The sequence below is a fragment of the Hemiscyllium ocellatum genome, chromosome 23, assembly GCF_020745735.1.
Source record: "Hemiscyllium ocellatum isolate sHemOce1 chromosome 23, sHemOce1.pat.X.cur, whole genome shotgun sequence".
NCBI lineage: Eukaryota > Metazoa > Chordata > Chondrichthyes > Orectolobiformes > Hemiscylliidae > Hemiscyllium > Hemiscyllium ocellatum.
This window is the reverse complement of record NC_083423.1, coordinates 12,467,967-12,488,658: the sequence shown is the minus strand read 5'-3', so window position 1 is coordinate 12,488,658 and position 20,692 is coordinate 12,467,967. Positions and strand designations below refer to the sequence as shown.

The 20,692-nt window shown below is 43.6% G+C and overlaps 1 protein-coding gene across 4 annotated transcripts in view; it reads right to left on the bottom strand.

The window, feature by feature from the left end:
• Nucleotides 1-20,692, bottom strand: part of LOC132826661 (protein TASOR 2-like) — a 106,450-nt gene that overhangs the window by 33,202 nt on the left and 52,556 nt on the right. For 3 of the 4 annotated variants that reach the window (XM_060842695.1, XM_060842696.1, XM_060842697.1), the window contains 6 exons: nt 20,382-20,454; nt 20,211-20,285; nt 17,973-18,938; nt 13,372-14,524; nt 4,062-4,521; nt 2,170-2,266 (listed from right to left, as the gene is read on the bottom strand). In XM_060842695.1, the coding sequence (XP_060698678.1) occupies nt 2,170-2,266; nt 4,062-4,521; nt 13,372-14,524; nt 17,973-18,938; nt 20,211-20,285; nt 20,382-20,454 (2,824 nt within the window). The remainder of the gene's footprint in view (nt 1-2,169; nt 2,267-4,061; nt 4,522-13,371; nt 14,525-17,972; nt 18,939-20,210; nt 20,286-20,381; nt 20,455-20,692) is intronic. The other variant, XM_060842698.1, reaches the window with a different exon arrangement.

Genomic DNA, 20,692 nt, shown 5'->3' with positions numbered 1-20,692 from the left:
AGATTATTTTATCCCAAATTTTAAAAAAAACTGAATTTAAATTTCACTTTATTTAAATTGAATTTTAAATGACAGAATCCCTAGAAACATTAAAATACAGAGGTATCTAGGCGTACAGGTCAACAGTTCCCTGAAAGTGGCAATATAAGTGGATAAATGTGGTCAGCAAGGCATATGACATGCTTGCCTTCAATGGCATTGAATATAAAACTCAACAAGTCATGTTGCAGTTGTATAGAACTTTAGTTAGGCCACATTTGGAATATTCTGTAGTCCTGGTCACCACACTACCAAAGGATGTGGAGGCTTTGTAGAGGATGCAGAGAAGGTTTATCTGGTTGACAGGCTTTCAGTCATGAGGAAAGATTGGACAAATTTGGTTTGTTTTCACTTGAAAGTTGGAGGCTGAGGGGGCGACCTGATGGAAGTTTACAAAATTATATGAGGTATGGATAGAATCAATATATTTTTTCCCAGGGTAGAAATGTCAATTACTAGGGCAAATAGATTAAAGGTAAAAGGGGGAAATTTAAGGTAAACTTCGGAGTCTTTTACACACAAAGAGTGATGTGTGGAATGCGCTGTCAAAGGAAATCATAGAGGCGGGTACAATAGCAACATTTAAAAGGTGGGAGTGAGTGGGGAGGAAGCAGGGTGGAGCAGGTGGTGGAATTGGTGCGGTGGTGGGGGAGATCACCTTCTCACAAGGTGAGCTGCTAGTGAGGTTAGTTGGAAAAGAATAAGTTTATGAGGTTCCAAAGAAGTTTGACAGGGTATAAACTTACAGGTTGTTTTCTAGATCTAGGGGATCTAGAACATGTAACCTTCTGGTCCTATTGCAACAAATTAGCAATAGGATATTAACTATATTCTTAAATAACTTAGATCAAGGGCATTGTTTGTGCGAGTACTTAGAACACTTATTAAGAGAGGCTGCTGGGACACTCTGTTAGTTGGTAGGAAGCAGACAGGTAAATGTTCCATTCTGTGAATAAATCTACTGTTGAGAAGTGTTAGTGTCTTACTTTACACTTCACCAATTGATTTGGGATCAAAATAACACAACATAAAATCTGCCATGTTCTCATTTAATCTAATTTCTCAATCATTGATAAACCCAATATTGAAGTACCAGAATGAGCGGCAAATGGAAATTCACTTAAAATGCTAGGGCATGGCAGGGCAAGAGTCAAGTGAAGGCAAACAGGATTATTGTAACTTGGCATCTGTTTGTCAGCAAATATGGTGGGCAGAAGAGCCTGTATAGAAACTAAATGACTCTATGACTTCACAGGAAGAACACCTTTCTGTGTAATCCATAGGCTCTTTGTAACTCACAAGAACAAAGGATTGACAGCCCTGATCTAATATGACTACCACTCTTGCTTTTCCTTTCCCCATCCAATTAGAAACTACTGCCCAATCCATACAAAACCTGGACTGGCTCTAAGAAAACCTGGGTTTTGGCAATACTTTTAAAAAGTAACTCAGAAAACTGAAGCCATTTGGAGAAAGATGTAGGCAGGTTAGCATGGCATTTTTTTGTTGTTTTAAATGCAAATCTGAGCTTAAATGTTCTTGCCATGAATGAGGGGCTGATAATTTTCATGCAGGAATGTTAATATTTAATAATGACAGACTGCCCATGCACACTATTCCACACCAGAATTATTCATTCAGATAATCTATTCCAGAATCTACTCTTTATGCCAATACCAAGGAGTGGATTCAATATCAGTACTTCATGAAATAACTCCACGGCCCCCAGTATCCCATCACCACCGAGTCACCCTTTATTTACCCGAGCATAGTACGTGACACTGACCCAGCTAGCTCAGAGCTAGCTCCTAGAGTGAGCAGAATCCTTGACACTCCTGTTTATATCTGTCAGCCAGGATTCCTTGACTGGACCTGGTTACCAGCCCCAGTCAGGGAACTCATATTCTATGTGGTCCACCTGGTTAACCTCATTCTAATCACTACACTATGGACATTAAGAAAACAAATTGGATCAATTTCTTCAACATGAACGTCAATGTTCATGACATGTTAATGAAATGAGCAATGATGACACAAATACTTTTAAAACATTAAACAATACTGGCATTGTATTAACAACACAATCCTGTGCAAATTGCAGCAATTTTCAGAATATTAACAATACTAAACCTGTTAATGAAGTCAACTTTAGAGACAAATTGGGCTCCTGGTTTTCCTGTTCCAGTCCAGCAGCATGTAGGTTATTAGTGGGTTCCTGTTCACACTCCTATTCACAAAATAAAGTACAAATTAAAGCTATTTACATCCAACTGATCTACAGGAATTATAGCAATTCCACATAATAGTTCCTCGCATCATTAAAAGTCACTAAACTCAAATACATTACTGCTATTAAACATCAATTTGAAAATACATTTATGTACAATTACATCACGCTGATCCATTTCTCCTCCCTCATAGCTATCTATTTTCATTTATCTTAATGCTAAAAGACCTAACACGTCTACCTTTCTAGCCAACAGTCCAGTGTCTAGACATTAGTATTTTTAAAGATATGAAATCTGCTGTTTTCTTCCACATTCTATACCATTTCAGAAGTTCCATCTCAATCGCAGGGAACTGGTGATATAATAGTAATGTCACTGGATAGTAACCCAGAAACGCAGGTTAATAATCTGAAAACATGGGTTTGACTCCACCATGGCAGATGAAGAAATTAGGATTCAACAAAAAAATCTGGAATAAAAATCTAGCCTAACATCAACTGTACTGACCATTGTTGTGACAATCAACATGGTTCACTAATGTCCTATAGGGAAGGAAATCTGCCATCCTTACCTGGTCTGGTCAAATGTGGCTCCAGACCCACAGCAATGTGGTTGACTCTTAATTATCCTCTGGACAATTAGTGGAGCAATAAATACTGATGAACATACCATGAGCAAATAAAGGAAGCTGATATAGGGACAGAACAGTGGCTCAGTGATTAGCACTGTTGCCTCACAACACCAAGGACCCAGTTTGATTCCACCCTTGCGTGCCTGTCTGTGTGGAGTTTGCACATTCTCTCCCTATTTGCATGCATTTCCTCTCCGTGCTCCGGTTTCCTCCCACAGTGCAAAGATGTGCGGGTTAAGTGGACTGGCCACGCTAAATTGCCCATAGCATCCAGGGATGTGCAGGCTAGGTGGATTAGCCATGAGAAGTGCAGGGTATCAGGTATAGGGTATGGGTGTGGTTCTGGGTGGGATGCCCTCAAAAGGGTTGGTGTGGACTTGATGGCTGAAGGGCCTGCTTCCACACTGTAGGGATCCTTTAGTTTATAACCACTTGCAGTTTTATGAGTTTTTCCCACTACCTACAGCTGTAGATATACATTGTATGGTCTGGGAAACCGAAAGAGAGACAGGGTCTGGAATCTTGGCCAGGCCTCTGGCACTCTACACACAGCCCATTTGGGCCCCTTGAGGACTCCTGATTTTTAATTAGACCAACACTGACTGTGCCTTTATCAACAGGGCCAGCTCTGAAAGGGCCCTCCCTAAACTCTCTGCCTCCCTTTCAGTCTTTAAGGCACTCCTTCAAACCTACATGGTTAACAAGGATTAGAATTCTCTTCAGGGGAGTTGCACATTGAAAATACGATGGAAAAGGAGTGTACTATAACAATCATTAATGTCTTGAAATATTTCTCGGGAAAAGACTAAAGGAATTGGCTGCTGAATCGAAACAAACAGCTGACCCTTCCTTTCTTAGGGGATCTGCGTTCTATTTGATGAAATAAGTTGGTACCAGTTAATTTGAAATATGATCTACTCTGGAGAGAATCATAAGCTAGGAGCTCTGTAGAGTTTCCATGCACCAGGACAGTTATGGGAAGAACACAAGAGACTGGTCCTGAAACTATTTGCTCATTTGGAGAGCCAGTGCAGACAAGATGGGCTGAGTGGCCTCTGCCTGAACGGAGAAAATGGAATTACACAAAATACTGTCCCTTATTACAAACAATAGCTTCCAAGTCATGTCTAGAAAGCAGCATCAGCAGTAGTAGGAGTACTGACCTGTCCAGAAGAGATGTGTGCTGAGTCTTGCAGACCACCACTGCAACCTAATGCTTCTGGACCTTGTATGTTATCATTACTGCTTGCACCTTCATCATCCAGAGGATGTTCTTCATCTGGTTGCAAAGTGACACAAGGGAGTGTTTCACCATCACAAGAAGTGACAAGATTTGATTTCTTCTCAATCCTCTTAATCACGGACGAGATGATTACTTCTGCCGTCTGCTGCGTTTCTGAAGTGGCTGATTCAGAACCACTTTCACTGAAAGCAGGCTGTCCCATAGCAGTCAGTTCTGTGTGTAGATCTCCTGCAGCAGGTTCCAGAGTCCCATAGCGTTCCTGTACCTGCCTGATCGAGGTCTGCAGCATCTCACTAGACTTGGTATAAAACAATCCGATCCACATGTGAAGAATAAGCTTCACTTCCTTCATGGTCTCTTGGATCGTTGGATCCCAGGGCCTAAAAGGGGAAAGGAAAAGGGCAGATGGGGTAAAAGCATTACTAACTGGAGGAAAAGAAACGTACAGGGATTCCTGAGCACAATTATCAGACTTTTCTTTTATAGAATTCTGCACCTCTAATCTCTCAAGTTTTGCTAAAGGGGAGTGAACCTAATCCATCATTTTCCCACTGAAGAAACCTGTCCAGTCCTGACTTGATATAATGGGATGCGTAGACTTTCCAGCACTCTTCTTCCAGTTTGCTCTCCTGTTTACTGGGAGTGCCTGTTTATTCAGTACATTTGGCAGTAACGTTACCTAGATTAGGCACACTGGAGGGTTTTTTTTTAAAATGTGCTCTGCCCTGTGGTGAATTTGTTGGCAGGAAGTACCCCCTCCTCCCCCAAGGTCTGAGGGGAGGTTGGCATCATTATGGTGTATCCACCGAGCTGACACCAATGTGGATCGCACATTTGACAAAGTGGTCAGACCATACGTTAGGGGCATGTAAGCAGAGAATCAATGGGTAACACCAGGAAGACCAGGTGCTAGAGTCAGCCAAGTTTCTCACACTGGCTTGTCAGAGTCATGCGGCAAGAGCCAAGCTTGTGGCACCATGAGTAATCCAGCTGTTTGGGTTGAATGGACCATGACGAGAAGGACGATAATAGTATGCGATTCAATTAATAGGGAATAGAACGACATTTCACTGGCTGTAGACATGACCTCAAGGATGGTGCGTTATGTCTCTGATTTCAGGCTCACAGGATGGTTGCAGGACATTCTTTTGGAGAAGGTTGAAGAGTTGGGGCCATGGTCCACAGCAGCACCAACAACAAAGGCAGAAAGAGGAATGAGATCCTAGAAGGAGAACTTAAGGAGCCAGGCAAGAGACTGAAAAGCAGGATCTTCAAGGCAAAAATCTCAGGATTACTCCCAGGAACCTGGTGCGAGTAAGTGTGGGGATTGGAAGAATAAGTGAATGAACACATAGCTGAAAAAATGGCACAGGAGCGAGGGCTTTAGTCTTCTGTGTTATTGATACCGGTTCAGGAGCCAATGGGAACTGAACAAGGACATTTGCTACTGCTATTGGAATTGGTTTAAACTAACTAGCCAGAGGGTGGGAAACCATACAGAGAATATGTACAGAATAAAGACAAACCTGTTTATATTAAAAGCTGCAAATGTAAATGGAAAATATCAGAAACAAGACCATCAGACTATAAGATGGGCAAGTTAGAATTGGGCCATTTGGCCCATTGAGTCTGCCCCACCAGTCAATCATGGCTGATATGTTTCTCAACTCCATCCTCCTGCCTTGTCCTCATAACCCTGGATGCCTTTACTAATAAAGTAAGTACCTATCTATCTCCATCTTAAATATATTCAATGACTCAGCCTCCATAACCTGTTGTGGCATTGAGTTACACAGATTCATCATCCTCTGACTGAAGAAATTCCTCCTTATCTCAGTGCTAAAGAGCTGTCCCTTCTCAGTGTGGCTGTGCCTTCAGCTCCTAGTCTCTCCGACTAGTGGAAATATATCCTCCACATCCACGCTACCCAGGCCTCTCAGTATTCGGTAAGGTTTAATCAGATCTCCCATCATCCTTCCAAACTCCATCAGAATCCTCAATCACTTCTCATATGTCAAGATCTTAATGCCAGAGGTCATTCTCATAAACCTTCTCTCGAGCCATTCCAGCATCAGCACATCCTTCCTTAAATACAGCGCCCAAAACTACTCATGAGATTCCAAATTTGATGTGACCAGAGCCTTATATAGTCTCAGAGGTACATTTCTGCTCTTGTATTCCAGCCCTCTTGAAAGAATGCAAACATTGCATTTGTCTTCCTAACTTCCAACTGAACCCACACATCAGCCTTTAGAAAATCTTGAACCAGGAATCCAAAATCACTTTGTGCCTCAGATGTCTGAAGCCTTTCCCCATTTAGAAAATAGTCTAAGACTCTATTCTTCCTAACAAAGTGCATAACCTCACACTTTCCCACATTGTATTCCATCTGCCATTTCTTTGCCCACTCTCCTAGCTTGTCCAAGTACTTCTGCAGACTCCCCCACTTCCGCGACACCATCTATCCCTCCACCTACCTTTATGTCATGCTTAAACTTAGCAAAAGAGCCCTCAGTTCCTTCATCTAGACTGTTAATGTATAACATGAACAGCTGTGGTCTCAATGCTGACCTTTGTGGAACTCCACCAGTCACTGGCTACCAGCCTGAAAAAATAACCAATTATTCTCACTCTTTGCCTTCTGCCAGTCAGCCAATCGTGTATCCATCCTAGTACCTTGCCCCTAACACCATCTATCTTGTGCAGCAGTCTCCTGTGCAGCACCTTGTCAAAAGCCTCCTTGAAATCTGAAAAGATCACATCCAAGGACTAGCAGCTTAATGTTCCAGGATACAAATGCTACAGGAAAGATAGAAAGGGAGGCAAGAGAGGAGGGCAGTGGCATTTTTGATAGCATTACAGCTGTGCTGAGGGAGGATATTCCTGGGAATACATCCAGGGAAGTTATTTGGGTGGAACTGAGAAATAAGAAAGGGATGATCACCTTACTGGGATTGTATTATAGACCCCTGAATAGTCAGAGGGAAATTGAGAAACAAACTTGTAAGGAGACCTCAGCTATCTGTAAGAATAATAGGGTAGTTATAGTAGGGGATTTTAACTTTCCAAACATAGACTGGGACTGCCATGGTGTTAAAGGTTAGATGGAGAGACAATTTTCTGATTCAGTATGTGGATGTACCTAATACAGAAGGTGCAAAACTTGACCTACTCTTGGGAAATAAGGCAGGGCAGGTGACTCAGGGGGGAGCACTTTGGGGCTAGCGACCATAATTCTACTTGCTTTAAAATAGTGATGGAAAAGGATAGGCCGGATCTAAAAGTTGAAGCTCTAAATTGGAGAAAGGCCAATTTTGACGGTGTTAGGCAAGAACTTTTAAAACTGATTGGGGGCAGATGTTCGCAGGTAAAGGGACAGCTGGAAAATGGGAAGCCTTCAGAAATGAGATAACCAGAATCCAGAGAACGTCTATTCCTGTCAAGATGAAAGGGAAGGCTGGTAGGTATAGGGAATGCTAGATGACTAAAGAAATTGAGGGTTTGGCTTAGAAAAAGAAGGAAGCATATGTCAGGATAGATAGGATAGATCGAATGAATCCTTAGAAGAGCATAAAGAAAGTAGGAATATACTTAAGAAGAATATCAGAGGGCAAAACGGGGACATGAGATAGCTTTGGCAAATAGTATTAAGGAGAATCCAAAGGGTTTTTACAAATATATTAAGGACAAAAGGGTAACTAGGGAGAGAATAGGGCCCCTCAAAGATCAGCAAGGTGGCCTTTGTGTGAAGCCACAGAAAATGGGGGAGATACTAAATGAATATTTTGCATCAGTATTTACTGTGGAAAAAGATATGGAAGATGTAGACTGTAGGGAAATAGATGGTGACATCTTGCAAAATGTCCAGATTACAGAGGAGGAAGTGCTGGATGTCTTGAAATAGGTAAAGGTGGATAAATCCCCAGGACCTGATCAGGTGCACCCAAGAACTCTGTGGGCAAACTAGAAAAGTGATTGCTGAGCCTCTTGCTGAGATATTTGTACCATCAATAGTCACAGGTGAGGTGCCAGAAGACTGGAGGTTGGCAATGTGGTGCCACTGTTTAAGAAGGGCAGTAAAGACAAGCCAGGGAACTATAGACCGGTGAGCCTGACCTCAGTGGTGGGCAAGTTGTTGGAAGGAATCCTGAGGGACAGGATGTACATGTATTTGGAAAGGCAAGGACTTGTGATTCAGGATAGTCAACATGGCTTTGTGCATGGGGAATCATGTCTCACAAACTTGATTGAGTTTTTTGAAGAAATAAGAAAGAAGATTAATGAGGGAAAAGCAGTAGATGTGATCTATATGGACTTCAGTAAGGCGTTCGACAAGGTTCCCCATGGGAGACTGATTAGCAAGGCTAGATCTCATGGAATACAGGGAGAACGAGCCATTTGGATACAGAACTGGCTCAAAGGTAGAAGACAGAGGGTGTTGGTGGAGGGTTGTTTTTCAGACTGGAGGCCTGTAACCAATGGAGTGCCACAAGGATCGGTGCTGGGCCCTCTACTTTTTGTCATTTACATAAATGATTTGATTGTGAGCATAAGAGGTACAGTTAGTAAGTTTGCAGATGACACTAACATTGAAGGTGTAGTGGACAGCGAAGAGGGTTACCTCAGATTATAACAGGATCTAGACCAGATGGGCCAATGGGCTGAGAAGTGGCAGATGGAGTTTAATTCAGATAAATGCGAGGTGCTGTATTTTGGGAAAGCAAATCTTAGCAGGACTTATAAGGTCCTAGGGAGTGTTGCTGAACAAAGAGACCTTGGAGTGCAGGTTCATAGTTCCTTGAAAGTGGAATCGTAGGTAGATAGGATAGTGAAGAAGGTGTTTGATATGCTTTCCTTTATTGGTCAGAGTATTGAGTACAGGAGTTAGGAGGTCATGTTGCAGCTGTACAGGACATTGGTTAGGCCACTGTTGGAATATTGCCTGCAATTCTGGTCTCCTTCCTATCAGAAAGATGTTGTGAAACTTGAAAGGGTTCAGAAAACGATTTGCAAGGATGTTGCCAGGGTTGAAGGAACTGAGCTACAGGGAGAGGCTGAACAGGCAGGGGCTGTTTTCCCTGGAGCGTCAGAGATTGAGGTTTATAAAATTATGAGGGGCATGAATAGGATAAATAGCCAAAGTCTTTTCCCTAGGGTTGGGGAGTCCAGAACTAGAGGGTATAGGTTTAGAGTGAGAGGGGAAAGATATAAAAGAGACCTAAGGGGCAACTTTTTCACGCAGAGGGTGGTATGTGTATGGAATGAGCTGCCAGAGGATGTGGTGGAGGCTGGTACAATTGTAACATTTAAGAGGCATTTGGATGGGTATATGAATAGGAAGGGTTTGGAGGGATATGGTCCGGGTGCTGGCAGGTGGGACTAGTTGGGTTGGGATATCTGGTCGGCATGGACAGGTTGGACCGAAGTGTCTGTTCCCATGCTGTACATCTCTATGACTCTATGATACTGGCTCTCCTTTTTCTAAACTGTTTGTTGCCTCCCCAAAGAATTTTGACAGATTTGTCAGGCATGACCTCCCTTTGATGAAGCCTTGCTGACTCAAACCTATTTTACCATTTGTTACCAAGTACTCCACAATCTCATCCATAATAATGGACTAAGAGCTTAACAATAACCGAGGTCAGATTAACTAGCCTATAGTTTCCTTTCTTCCCCTCCCTCCCTTTGTAAACAGGGGTTCATTTTAGGCATTTGTCAGTCCTCTGACACCCTCCCTGACTCAACTGTTTCCTGAAAGATCACTACCAATGATTTTACAATCTCCTCAGCTACCTCCTTCAGAACTGTGGGGTGTAGTCCATCCAGTTCAACTCAGACCTTGCAGCTTCCCCAGCACCTTCTCTACAGTGATGGCCACTACACTCACCTCTGCCCCCTGACTCTCTTGAAGCTCTGGTATGCTCAATAGTATCTTCAATAGTGAAAACTGACACGAAGTACCTATTCAGTTCCTCAACCATTTCTTTTTTCCTCATTACTACTTCTCCAGTCTCATTTTCCATCAGTCCCAATATCTTGCCTTTCTTTTACCTTTTCTGTATCTCAAAAACTTTTGCAGTCTTCTTGTATATTTCTAGCTAGCTTACCCTCATATTTCATCTTCTTGCCTCTTACTACTTTTTAGTTTTCATCTGCTGGTTTTTAAAGGCTTCCCAATCGCCTGGTTTCTCATTAGCATTCACCAAATTACTTGCTTTTTCTTTTGCTTTTTTGCAGTCCCTGACTTGCCTTGTGGGCCATGGTTGCCTCCCCCTCCCCCTTTGGTACATTTCTTTCTCCTTGGCATGAATTTCTGCCGTGCCTCTTGAATTATCCCCAGAAATCCCAGCCATTGCTGCACCAACGTCTGCCCTGCAAGGCTCCCTTCCTGTAAGATCGGAGTGGTGCTGGAAAAGCACAGCAGCTCAGGCAGCATCCGAGGAGCAGGAAAATCGACGTTTCGGGCAAAAGCCCTTCATCAGAAATAGAGGCAAGAAGCCTCCAGGGTGGAGAGATAATTGGGGGGGGGGTGAAGCTGGGGAGAAGGTAGCAAAGAGTCCTGTGTTGGGTTGAATGTAGCCTGGAGACCCTTCCAGGTAAAAACAATGACTGCAGATGCGGGAAAACAGATTCTGGATTAGTGGTGCTGGAAGAGCATAGCAGTTCAAATTTTACTGCTCCTCGGATGCTGCCTGAACTGCTGTGCTCTTCCAGCACCATTAATCCAGAATATGGAGTCCCTTCCAGTCAACTCCTGCCTCATGGCTTTGTAATTACCTTTACAAAATTTTAATAGTGTACTGTTACATCTGGTTCCAGTGTTTCCCTCTCAAACTGCAGGGTGAGTTCTATCATATTATGGTCACTGCGCCCTCGGGGTTCCTTAACCTTCAGCTCCCTAATCATTATAAATCAACCAAGGTCAAATTCCCAATCACAATGCATGCAGTGTTCACACCTAGAAAATCAAATTGATCAAAGTGATACAGCAGGATTTAATTGGCTGTTACTGAGACATGGCTACAATGTGGCCAAGACTAGGAATGGAATATTAGAAGATATTTGACATTCAGAAGGCTTGTGCAAAAATAAAGAAGATGGAGCAATGCTGATAATAAGGGACAGGATCAGAGTATTTGTGAGAAAGTATGTCCAATCAAAAGAATGGAATGTACAACAGGTGAAGTTTAAAATGGTATGAGATCAAAGTAAGAAGTTGACAAACTTACCAAAAAAAAGTTGTAAGCCTGAGGTTTGGGAGAATTTTAGAAGTCAAATGAGGTCAAGGAAATTGATCAAAAAAAAGAACAGAACAGGAATGCAAAATGATGAATTAAAAATGAACTGTAAAAACTTCTGCAGCTGTATAAATGGAAAAGATTAATAAACATAAATGCATGTCAGGCAGAGAAAGGAGAGATTATAGCAGCACAGAGAAGTCGAATAAGTTCTTTTGAGTTTATCTTCAAAAGAGGAAGATATAAGAAGTTCTCTGAAATGACTGAGACTCAAGGGTCTAGTAAGTGTGAAACTGAAAGAAATCAGTATTTTCAGGCCAAAAGGAGCATTGGAGAAATTAACGGGACTTAACGTTGACAAATCCACACTCCAGAGGGTGTTAAAAGAGATGGCTACAGAAATAGTAGATGCATTGGCAATATCAAAACTCTATCAATTCTGCATGAAGTCTGCAGATTGGAATGCTGCAAGTTACCATTTAAGAAGGGAGGCAAGGGAAAACAGGAAACTAGAGACTCTCGAGCCTGATGTCAGCAGAGGGGAAAATATTAGAATCAATTATAAGGGATGCAGTTTCTGGATATTTAGAAAACGATTATCTGATGGCACAGAGATAACATGGGTTAGGGTTAGGGTGAGGGATAACATGAATTTAAGGTGGAAATCATCTGTGACAAACCTGAGTGTGTTTTTGGAGGAGGTTGCCAGTAAAGTCATTAAGAAGGAACCAGTGGCTGTGGTCTATTTTGATATTAATTGTGTACCACACGGGAGTTTAGTAAACAAAACTAATGTGCATGGGATAAGGGGTGATAACAGCTTACATTGAAGATCGGTTAACGGTCAGAAAGCAAATGTACATTTGTCATTTCCAAGTTGGCAGACTGTGACTAGTGGGTGACTGGAACAATCAATCAGTGCTTGGGTCCTAGCTGTTCAAAACCTGTATCAATGATTTTGACATGGGGATCAATCGTAATATTTCCAGAATTGCAGACGATACAAAAGTTGTGGAAGTAAGAGTTGTTAGGGAGACGCATAGAGGCTTTGGGGGAATGTAGACAGATGGAATGAGTGAGTAACAACATGACAGATGGAATATTATGTGGCTAAGTGTGGGGTCATATACTTCAGTAGGACAACTAAATGTAGAGGTTTTCTTGTACAGTGTAAGATTGGAAAGGGCAATTGTCCGAGAAGACATGGTTGTCCTTGTTCATAAGTCATTCGAAGCTAATGTGTAAGTGCAGCAAGCAATCCAGAAGGCAAATAGAATATTAGCCCTTACTGCAAGAGGATTCAATTACAGCAGCACAGAAGTCTTTTTTCAAATGCATTAACCCTAATGATATTCCATCCAGAGTAGTGTATGTAGCTCTGGTCCCCTTGCCTAAGGAAGGATATACTTGTCATAGGCAGGGTGTACCAGGCTGGTCCATGAGATAGTGGAGATGTCCTATGAAGGGAGACTGAGGAGTGTGGGTCTATGTTCTCTGACTCTTTTACAAAATCGAGAGTTGAGCTCACAGAAATTTACATAAATTCTTAAAGGGATAGATAGAGTCGATGCAGAAAGGATGTTTCCCCTGGCTGTGAGGTCCAGACCCAGGGGAACACAGTCTCAGAATAAGTGGTCAGAATAAATGGCAGACCATTCAGGACTGAGGAGAAGAATTCTTCTGTCAGAGGGTGTGGACATTTAGAATTTTCCAAAAGGCTATAGAAATTCAGCTATGAAGTTTAAGACAGAGATTGATAGATTTCTAGTTTTGAATGGGAATGGGAGTTAAAGTAGATGATCAGCTGTAATCTAAAATGGCAGGGGATCTCGAAGGGTTAAATGGCCTATTCCCGCTCCTACGTTCCTAAATGAGCTTGCTGGGGGACAGTTGGGATCATTTCCCATTAAGGACATGAACACATTCCTGCAAGTCAAAATCGAAGACAAATGAAAATCGCTGCGGCATTTCTGAAGGTTCTAAACAACGTACCCATGCAAAGCCCGATTCACAGATTTCTCCAGTGAATCATTTGTATATTTGCTGTCCCACTGGTACAAATATGGTCCTTTCCATTCAAATGTCACCTTCACAGTGTCTTTTTCCTCATGTACACGGCGAGAGCATTGGAAATCTTCATCGAACCTGCTCTGTGATGAATCAGCAATAGTACAGACAGTGACCTGGTCGCTCCTTCCCAATGCACCATTGCTTTTCAGTGGAGCTGACACAGTATTTGTATCATTTGTCCAACATGGGTCTTCACGTCTGAAGGGTAACACTCTCCCAACTAATGTTCTTTCTTCATCCTTAGAGCCAAGGTCAGTCTGTGATTGTGAAATATGACTCGTATCCGACACAGCTGAGTCTCTACTCTCGTTCTGTCCTTGATTTGATACAGACTGACACACCCCAGACTCACTCTCGGATGACACTGGGTTAGCAACAGCTGAACACACAGGCTCTCTATCCCTCGGTGGCCGAGAATACGAATGGTCTCCCAAGGGGTGAGAACTGCGGGGAGTGGCCGAGGATCGGTGAGCAGACTCCTTAGCAACTCGAGACTGAGACTTCGGCACCTTCGAGGTTTCGGGTTTAGAGCGAGCTGGGGCTGCACAAGGAGGACCTTCTAGACTCGATGACGCAGAAGACGGGGCCACCCGACTTTCAGAGAATTCTCCCCCGCCTTCGTGGTGGCTTTCTGCTGCCCATGACATGATGTTCTGTGCCCCGAGTTCTGTATTTCGCAAACCATCACTGTGGTTGTCAAGCAAATTGGAACAATGGTTTAATTGCTCACCGCTCCCAACAGATGAGCTCTCAGCGGCGGCACAAGTCCCAGATGCCTGATGAAAAGTCAAAGTGCAGTGTTGCTTCGGTGTTGCTACTGCCGCGATAGCAGAATTAATTGCAAGGTCAGCAAGAATATTTAGTGCGTCCGTCTGCCCCACTTTGTTGTCGACATCCTCCTGGGATGGCTGCCTATTCACCTCTAGCGCTTTCTTCTCCTGTAACAAACCTAAACCAGCACACAGGGACAACGGCTGAAGGGAGGCAGGCTCGTTATCAGAGACGTTTCCAACAATGTTCCAGGTACAGACACCATACCTCGAAACCTGCTGCGTGTTTATTCCTGTAACACAAACTGATAGGTTTACAAAAGGTCAGTGACAATAGGTTAAGTGGGTAACCGCCTGTATAACTAAGCAACGGAATCATGCAACAGGGAGCAGGAAAGACTTCACTCTTCTCTCCCATTCAGGCAGCTGTCTGAAACATTTAGGTCTATCACCTCGCACAGTCTATATCTGACAGAGCCCTACTGAAGAGTGGCCTGTCACTTTGAAATGATCTCAGTGCCATGCATCAGTGATTCATTGCCTCGCTGGAATATGGGTACAGAGTCTTCTTTATCAGACATTTAAATCGTAGAAAACGAGGGATGGTTTCGTTTTCTTTAATGTTTCATGGGAAGCGGGCGTCATCTGCAAGATACTTTTTGCCCATCCCCAATTGTCCTTTGAACGGAGTGATTTGCAAGGCCATTTCAGAGTCAACTATATTACTGTGAGTCTGAAACCCCACGCAGACCAAATCAGGCAAGGACAGCAGGGTTCCTTCCCTAAAGGATATTAGTCCCTCAGCCCAACCAGATAGGTTTACAAGACAATCAACAGTCTAGTTATATGGCCCAGATTTATTAACTGGGTTCAAATCCCACCAGAGCAGCTGTCCCAGAGTATTAGCATGGGCTCCTGGATTACTGATCCAGTGACAGGACCATCATACCACCATCTCCCTTCAGCTTCATCATGCTGCAGTTAGACAAAGTTCCGGTTAGACCATAAGGGAGTCAATGGCCTTACGGTATTATCGCTGGACTGTTATCTGGGTCTCTGGGTTAACTTCTGGGGAACCAGGTATGAATTCTGCCATGGCAAATGATGGAATTTGTATTCGATAAAAGAAAATCTGGAATTAAGAGTCTAATGATGACCACGAATCCTTTGTTGATTGCAAGAAAAACCCATCTGGACCTCCAGACCCACAACAACGTGGTTGACTCTTCATTGCCCCCCGGGGAGACGAGAGGGTTGAAGATGCTGGAGATCTGAGTTGAAAGTGTGGCACTGGCGAAGACACAATGGGTCAGCCAGCATCTGATGAGCAGGAGATGCTCCTCAGGAGATGCTCCTCAGATGCTGCCTGACCTGCTGTGCCTTTGCCAACGCCACATTTTTCAATTCTTAGCTGCCCTCTGGGCAATTAGGGATGGGCGATAAATACTGACGTAGCCAGCAATGCCCACCATTGAATAAAGAAAAAAGAATTACTCAGAGGATTGAGAGCAGCACTGGGCACTGTACTTCAGGCCAGATATGCTGGCTTCAGAGAGAGATTTATTGGAGGATACCTGGGCTCCAAGAGTTACATTGCTTCTTGCAATGACAAAACCTATTTTGTAATCCCTCGCATAAAGATTAGGGTGTGATTTGATCAAAATATTAAGTAGGACTGATTTCACAGTCCAAAAATGTTCAGGTGAGGTGGATTAGCCATGGAAAATGCAAAGTTACAGGGATAGGGTAGGAAGGTGGATCTGGGTGGCATGCTGTTTGAAGGGTTGGTGTGAACTTGATGGGCCAAATGGCCTGTTTCCACACTGTATAATTCTATAGGATGAATGGAAAGAGACTATCTCCATTGGTATGGAAAACCTAGGACTTGGGGACATAGTCTAAAACTACAGCCTGAAAATAAATTAGGAAACACTCACATATAAACTATGCTGGAAGTATGAAAGCTCTCCACAAATGATCTGTGGGTCTACCTACAGCACACTGACATCAGCAGTTCAATAAGGCTCAGTGGTTAGCACTGCTGCCTCACAGCGTCAGGGACTCAGGTTCAATTCCAGCCTCGGGCAACTGTCTGTGTGGAGTTTGCACATTCCCCCCCACCCCGTATTTGCGTGGGTTTCCTCCAGGTGTTCCCACAATCCAAAGATGTGCAGGTTAGGTAGGTTCGCTACAGGAAACGCAGGGCTACAGGGATGGGGTGGGCCTAGGTGGAATGCTGCTCAAAGGGCCGGTGTGACTCGAAGGGTCAAATAGCCTGCTATCACACTGTGGGGATTCTATGAACATGTTTCTAACCAAAAATCAGACTATCTAGAGATCTTTCTCAACATTATCTGACTCTGACCCTGCCTCAGCTCATCCACTGCAAATCACCAATCCATGCTTCAGAATGAGTTCATTGTCAGCCTTACAAGGTTCTCCCTAAATATGCTGAAAATGTGTTGCTGGAAAAGCGCAGCAGGCCAGGCAGCATCCAAGGAACAGGAAACTCGACGTTTCGGGCATAAGCCCTTCATCACGCTTATGCCCGAAACGTCGAGTTTCCTGTTCCTTGGATGCTGCCTGGCCTGCTGCGCTTTTCCAGCAACACATTTTCAGCTCTGATCTCCAGCATCTGCAGACCTCACTTTCTCCTCTCCCTAAATATGTCCATCCACATCTTTGCTGCCTGTGTCCAAACTCACACCAAATATTAGTTGCCTATCACTGGTGTACTCTCCGACATATGCTGGTTCCCAAGAAAGCAGTGCCTTCATTTTAAAATTCTCCATGGCCTCACCCTTCCCGACTTCAGTGATCATCTCCAGCCCCAAACCCACTCTGCTCTCCTCTAATTCTGATCTCGAGCATCCCCAACTTTAATGACCCGACCTTCTGAGAGTTGTGGCCTCAGTTGCCTGGACCGTGAGTGTCTCTCTGTCTAACCCACTCTCCATTTTCTCTTTAAAATATTCTTTAAAACTCAACTCCTGGAGTAAACTTCTGGCCATAATATGCCCCACCGTCTCTTAACGTGGCTTAATTACATATTTTGTGCTCTCTGAAACACCTCATTACATTACAAGCACTACAGAGATTGTCCTCCTTGGCAAAAAGGTCAAGATAGCTTCAAGATTTCTGACCCCTAGAGAGACACTGTCCGTATTCTGATTCTAAACACTGAGAAAACAAAACCAAAAGGGAAAACCTGTTGATATCAACACAATATGACTCTATGACTCTAATATCAGAGTACACATTTTTGAGTGAGGACATTCACTCACAATGCCTCTCTGGACCTTTTATTGTGAATTGTATGATAACTAAGTTAAGGGATAGCAGGGTCAGGTAAGCTCAGTTAGCTGGGTGGCTGGTAGTGATACTAACAGCATGTATGTAGTTTGTACCAGGGCTGAGGTTACCATGAAGAACTCTCCCTTTTAACCTTGCATTGAGGTTGTGGTAATCCTCAGGCTAAACCACTAGCCACTGCTTCTCTCTGATGAGAGTAAGCAACAGGTATGTTGAATAAAGTGATGATTTTGTATGTATGTTTGTTACTGTTCCTCTTTTTAAAAAGGAAGAAACAATTACTTTTATTCCAGTGTAAATGCATAGGTCTCCCAAGGTCATGAGAAGCAGAGCTCTAAATTAATTGTTAACACCAAGAGCTGGCCGACAGGAATGCAACCGGAATAGAATGCCATCCCCTATGTTTTATGGCAGTGGTGGGACATGTGAAATACCCCTTACCAGTTTCAGTGTACTGGCTGGGCACCTTATCCAGCGCAGTCATCCCTGTGTCCACACAGTTGCTGTCCGCTCTGCCTGCTGCAGAGGTTTGAGGGGGCGCTGCAGAAGTTTTTGGTCTCTTAGTGTTCACCTCAGGTCGGGCAGGTGATTCCTTGGATAAGCCTTTGGCCGACTGTGCCCGGGATCTTTTATTATTGCGAACGGATTGTGTGGAATATCCCGGACTTGCCGAAGGGACGCTGGCTGCGTTGTTGCTGACTGTGCAGTCGGCGCTGGCGAGGACCTGTAAAGGTTTACCTGCCTTCCTTTTCCCTCTGTTAGAGACTTTGCTCTCTGCAATCGGCTTGCTGACCGAGTTACCTCTTCCCACAGTCTTGCCTGGTTGACCATTTGCTTGGTTCTGTGATGTGGCCTTTACTGTAATCCCAGACCGAGGAGGCGCCCTTGGTACTGGCAAGCCCACAGGCAGGGCATCTTTCCCTTGAACCTTTTTGGATCTTGACACCCTCGTTACCCGCGGGGACCCAGCATTAGGGGGCTGTGGGTCTGAGGCACTAGACTGGCACAAGACCTTTGGCTTGGCGCCAGAGTTGTGGCACAGCTTGAGGACATTACCCTTAAGTTTCAGGACTCTTGACACGGGTAGTAGGTAGTTTGCGGGGTTGGCAAAGTAAGGAGAGAGTTGGGAAATTCTGGTTCTCCAGGAGTCTCCAGGAATTGGCGGCTCTCCTTTCTTTGGCAGTGTCCCCACAGAAACTGGAGAATGACGGCCTGTGGCAACACCTCTTCGTTTGGACTGCTTTGAAGTTGTTTTGAAATACTGCACAAGTTGATCCTCAACCACTTTGTTCCACGGAATTGATGGAGTATCAGTGGATGTCAGACCTGTTGTCACAGCATACGTATAACCAGGAAGCAACGGAGTAATCCTATCCTGGAGAAGTGTGCGCATCACCTGATTCGTTTCTGAATTGATGAAGAAAAGTAACATTACACAAAATATATCATCAACGTCTCAATGTTTAATACAATCTGCATTGTTTTTGGCAACCTAAAAGTAGCTTCAAGTGAAAACAGCACATTAATCTTATAGTTATCTAACTGCTTATGTGTACTTCTGCACCTCCCCAGAACTCCACTTGTCTTTAGACCTATTTCTGTGCCAGTCAGGATGTAGCAATTTTTGGAGCACTCCACAAACAACGCCCCCACTGGCTCAGTTAGACAAGGCAGCACGTGCACATGCACAACTCAGGTTACACGGCACAGGGCGGCACGGTGGCACAGTGGTTAGCACTGCTGCCTCACAGCGCCAGAAACCCGGGTTCAATTCCTGCCTCAGGCGACTGACTGTGTGGAGTTTGCACGTTCTCCCCGTGCCTGTGTGGGTTTCCTCCGGGTGCTCCTGTTTCCTCCCACAGTCCAAAGATGTGCAGGCCAGGTGAATTGGCCATGCTAAATTGCCCGTAATGTTAGGTGCAGAGGTATGGGTGGATTGTGCTTCGGCATGTCGGTGTGGACTTGTTGGGCCAAAGGGCCTGTTTCTACACTGTAAGTAATCTAATCTAATAAGACATAGGAGCAAAAGTAGGTCATTCCAACCTATCAATTCTTCTTCTTAATTCAATAAACTCGTAGCTGATATGACAAGCCTCAACTCCACTTTCCTGCCTTATCCCAATTCCCTTACTGGTTAAAAATCTCTCAGCCTCCATTATACTTAAAGGCCCCTTCATGCCAATTGCAGCCAACAAGAATTTGTGCAATTATCCTGGTCACCAAGAAGGGGACAAAATATCAGTCAGGGCTTCTTACTCCTGGTTGCACCATTATACCATAATTGGAAAGTGTAGGGTATTAACAGGGACACGGGACTGTGATATCTTCCTATAGTCCAAAGGTAAACCATTTCTCACCTCCCAAGTGAGGAAGCCATTACTTACACAAGTCATGGAACGTGTCCAGGAAAACAGCAGTGGATTAATAAGGGGGATGAACAAAATGTCTTCATTTTTATCCCATGTCTGAGAGTAGCGAATGTCTAAACTCAAACCTTAAAGCTCCAGCAAAGATGAACGAATAGCAATTCAACAAAAACAAAAATGGATTGGGTTTATTGTCAAACTTAAGGTCACACTCAAAGGAGATCAGAAATATTGTTGATCCTGAGGAGCAGAGAAAAAGGTTGACCTGCATTTCAACGAGCAAAAGGAAGAAAACAAAAAAATGGGTTGGTACCTTTGAGATGAGAAATTCTGGGTGTTTTGAAAATGAATAAAGCTTGTAATGCATCATGAGTAGCCTGGCTGCCTCCTGCATAACGTGAAAGAAAATGTCCATTATCGTAACAAAAGGACTTCTCAAATCAGCTATTCAAACATTTAACTTTTATGTTATCTATTTACTTACCACTGGTAGGATTGGAAACAGACTCGCTGAACAGTATGAGTAGCCCCTGATCGTTTAAGCGCTTTACAACTGCCTGGGGGGAGGGGAACAAACACACACATTCCACTGAAATTCCAAATGTGTAAATGCACAAACATGGAAAAGGGCACTGAAAACTTATTTAAGATAAAGAAGGATTTGTACTTAGACAGCATCTTGAACATAACAAAAATACCCAACAATTTCAGAGGACGAACACCAAAACTTTTAACTACAAACTGCAGACAATTCAGAATTGTTAGAAGATCTTGCATAACTTTTTCAGACACTCA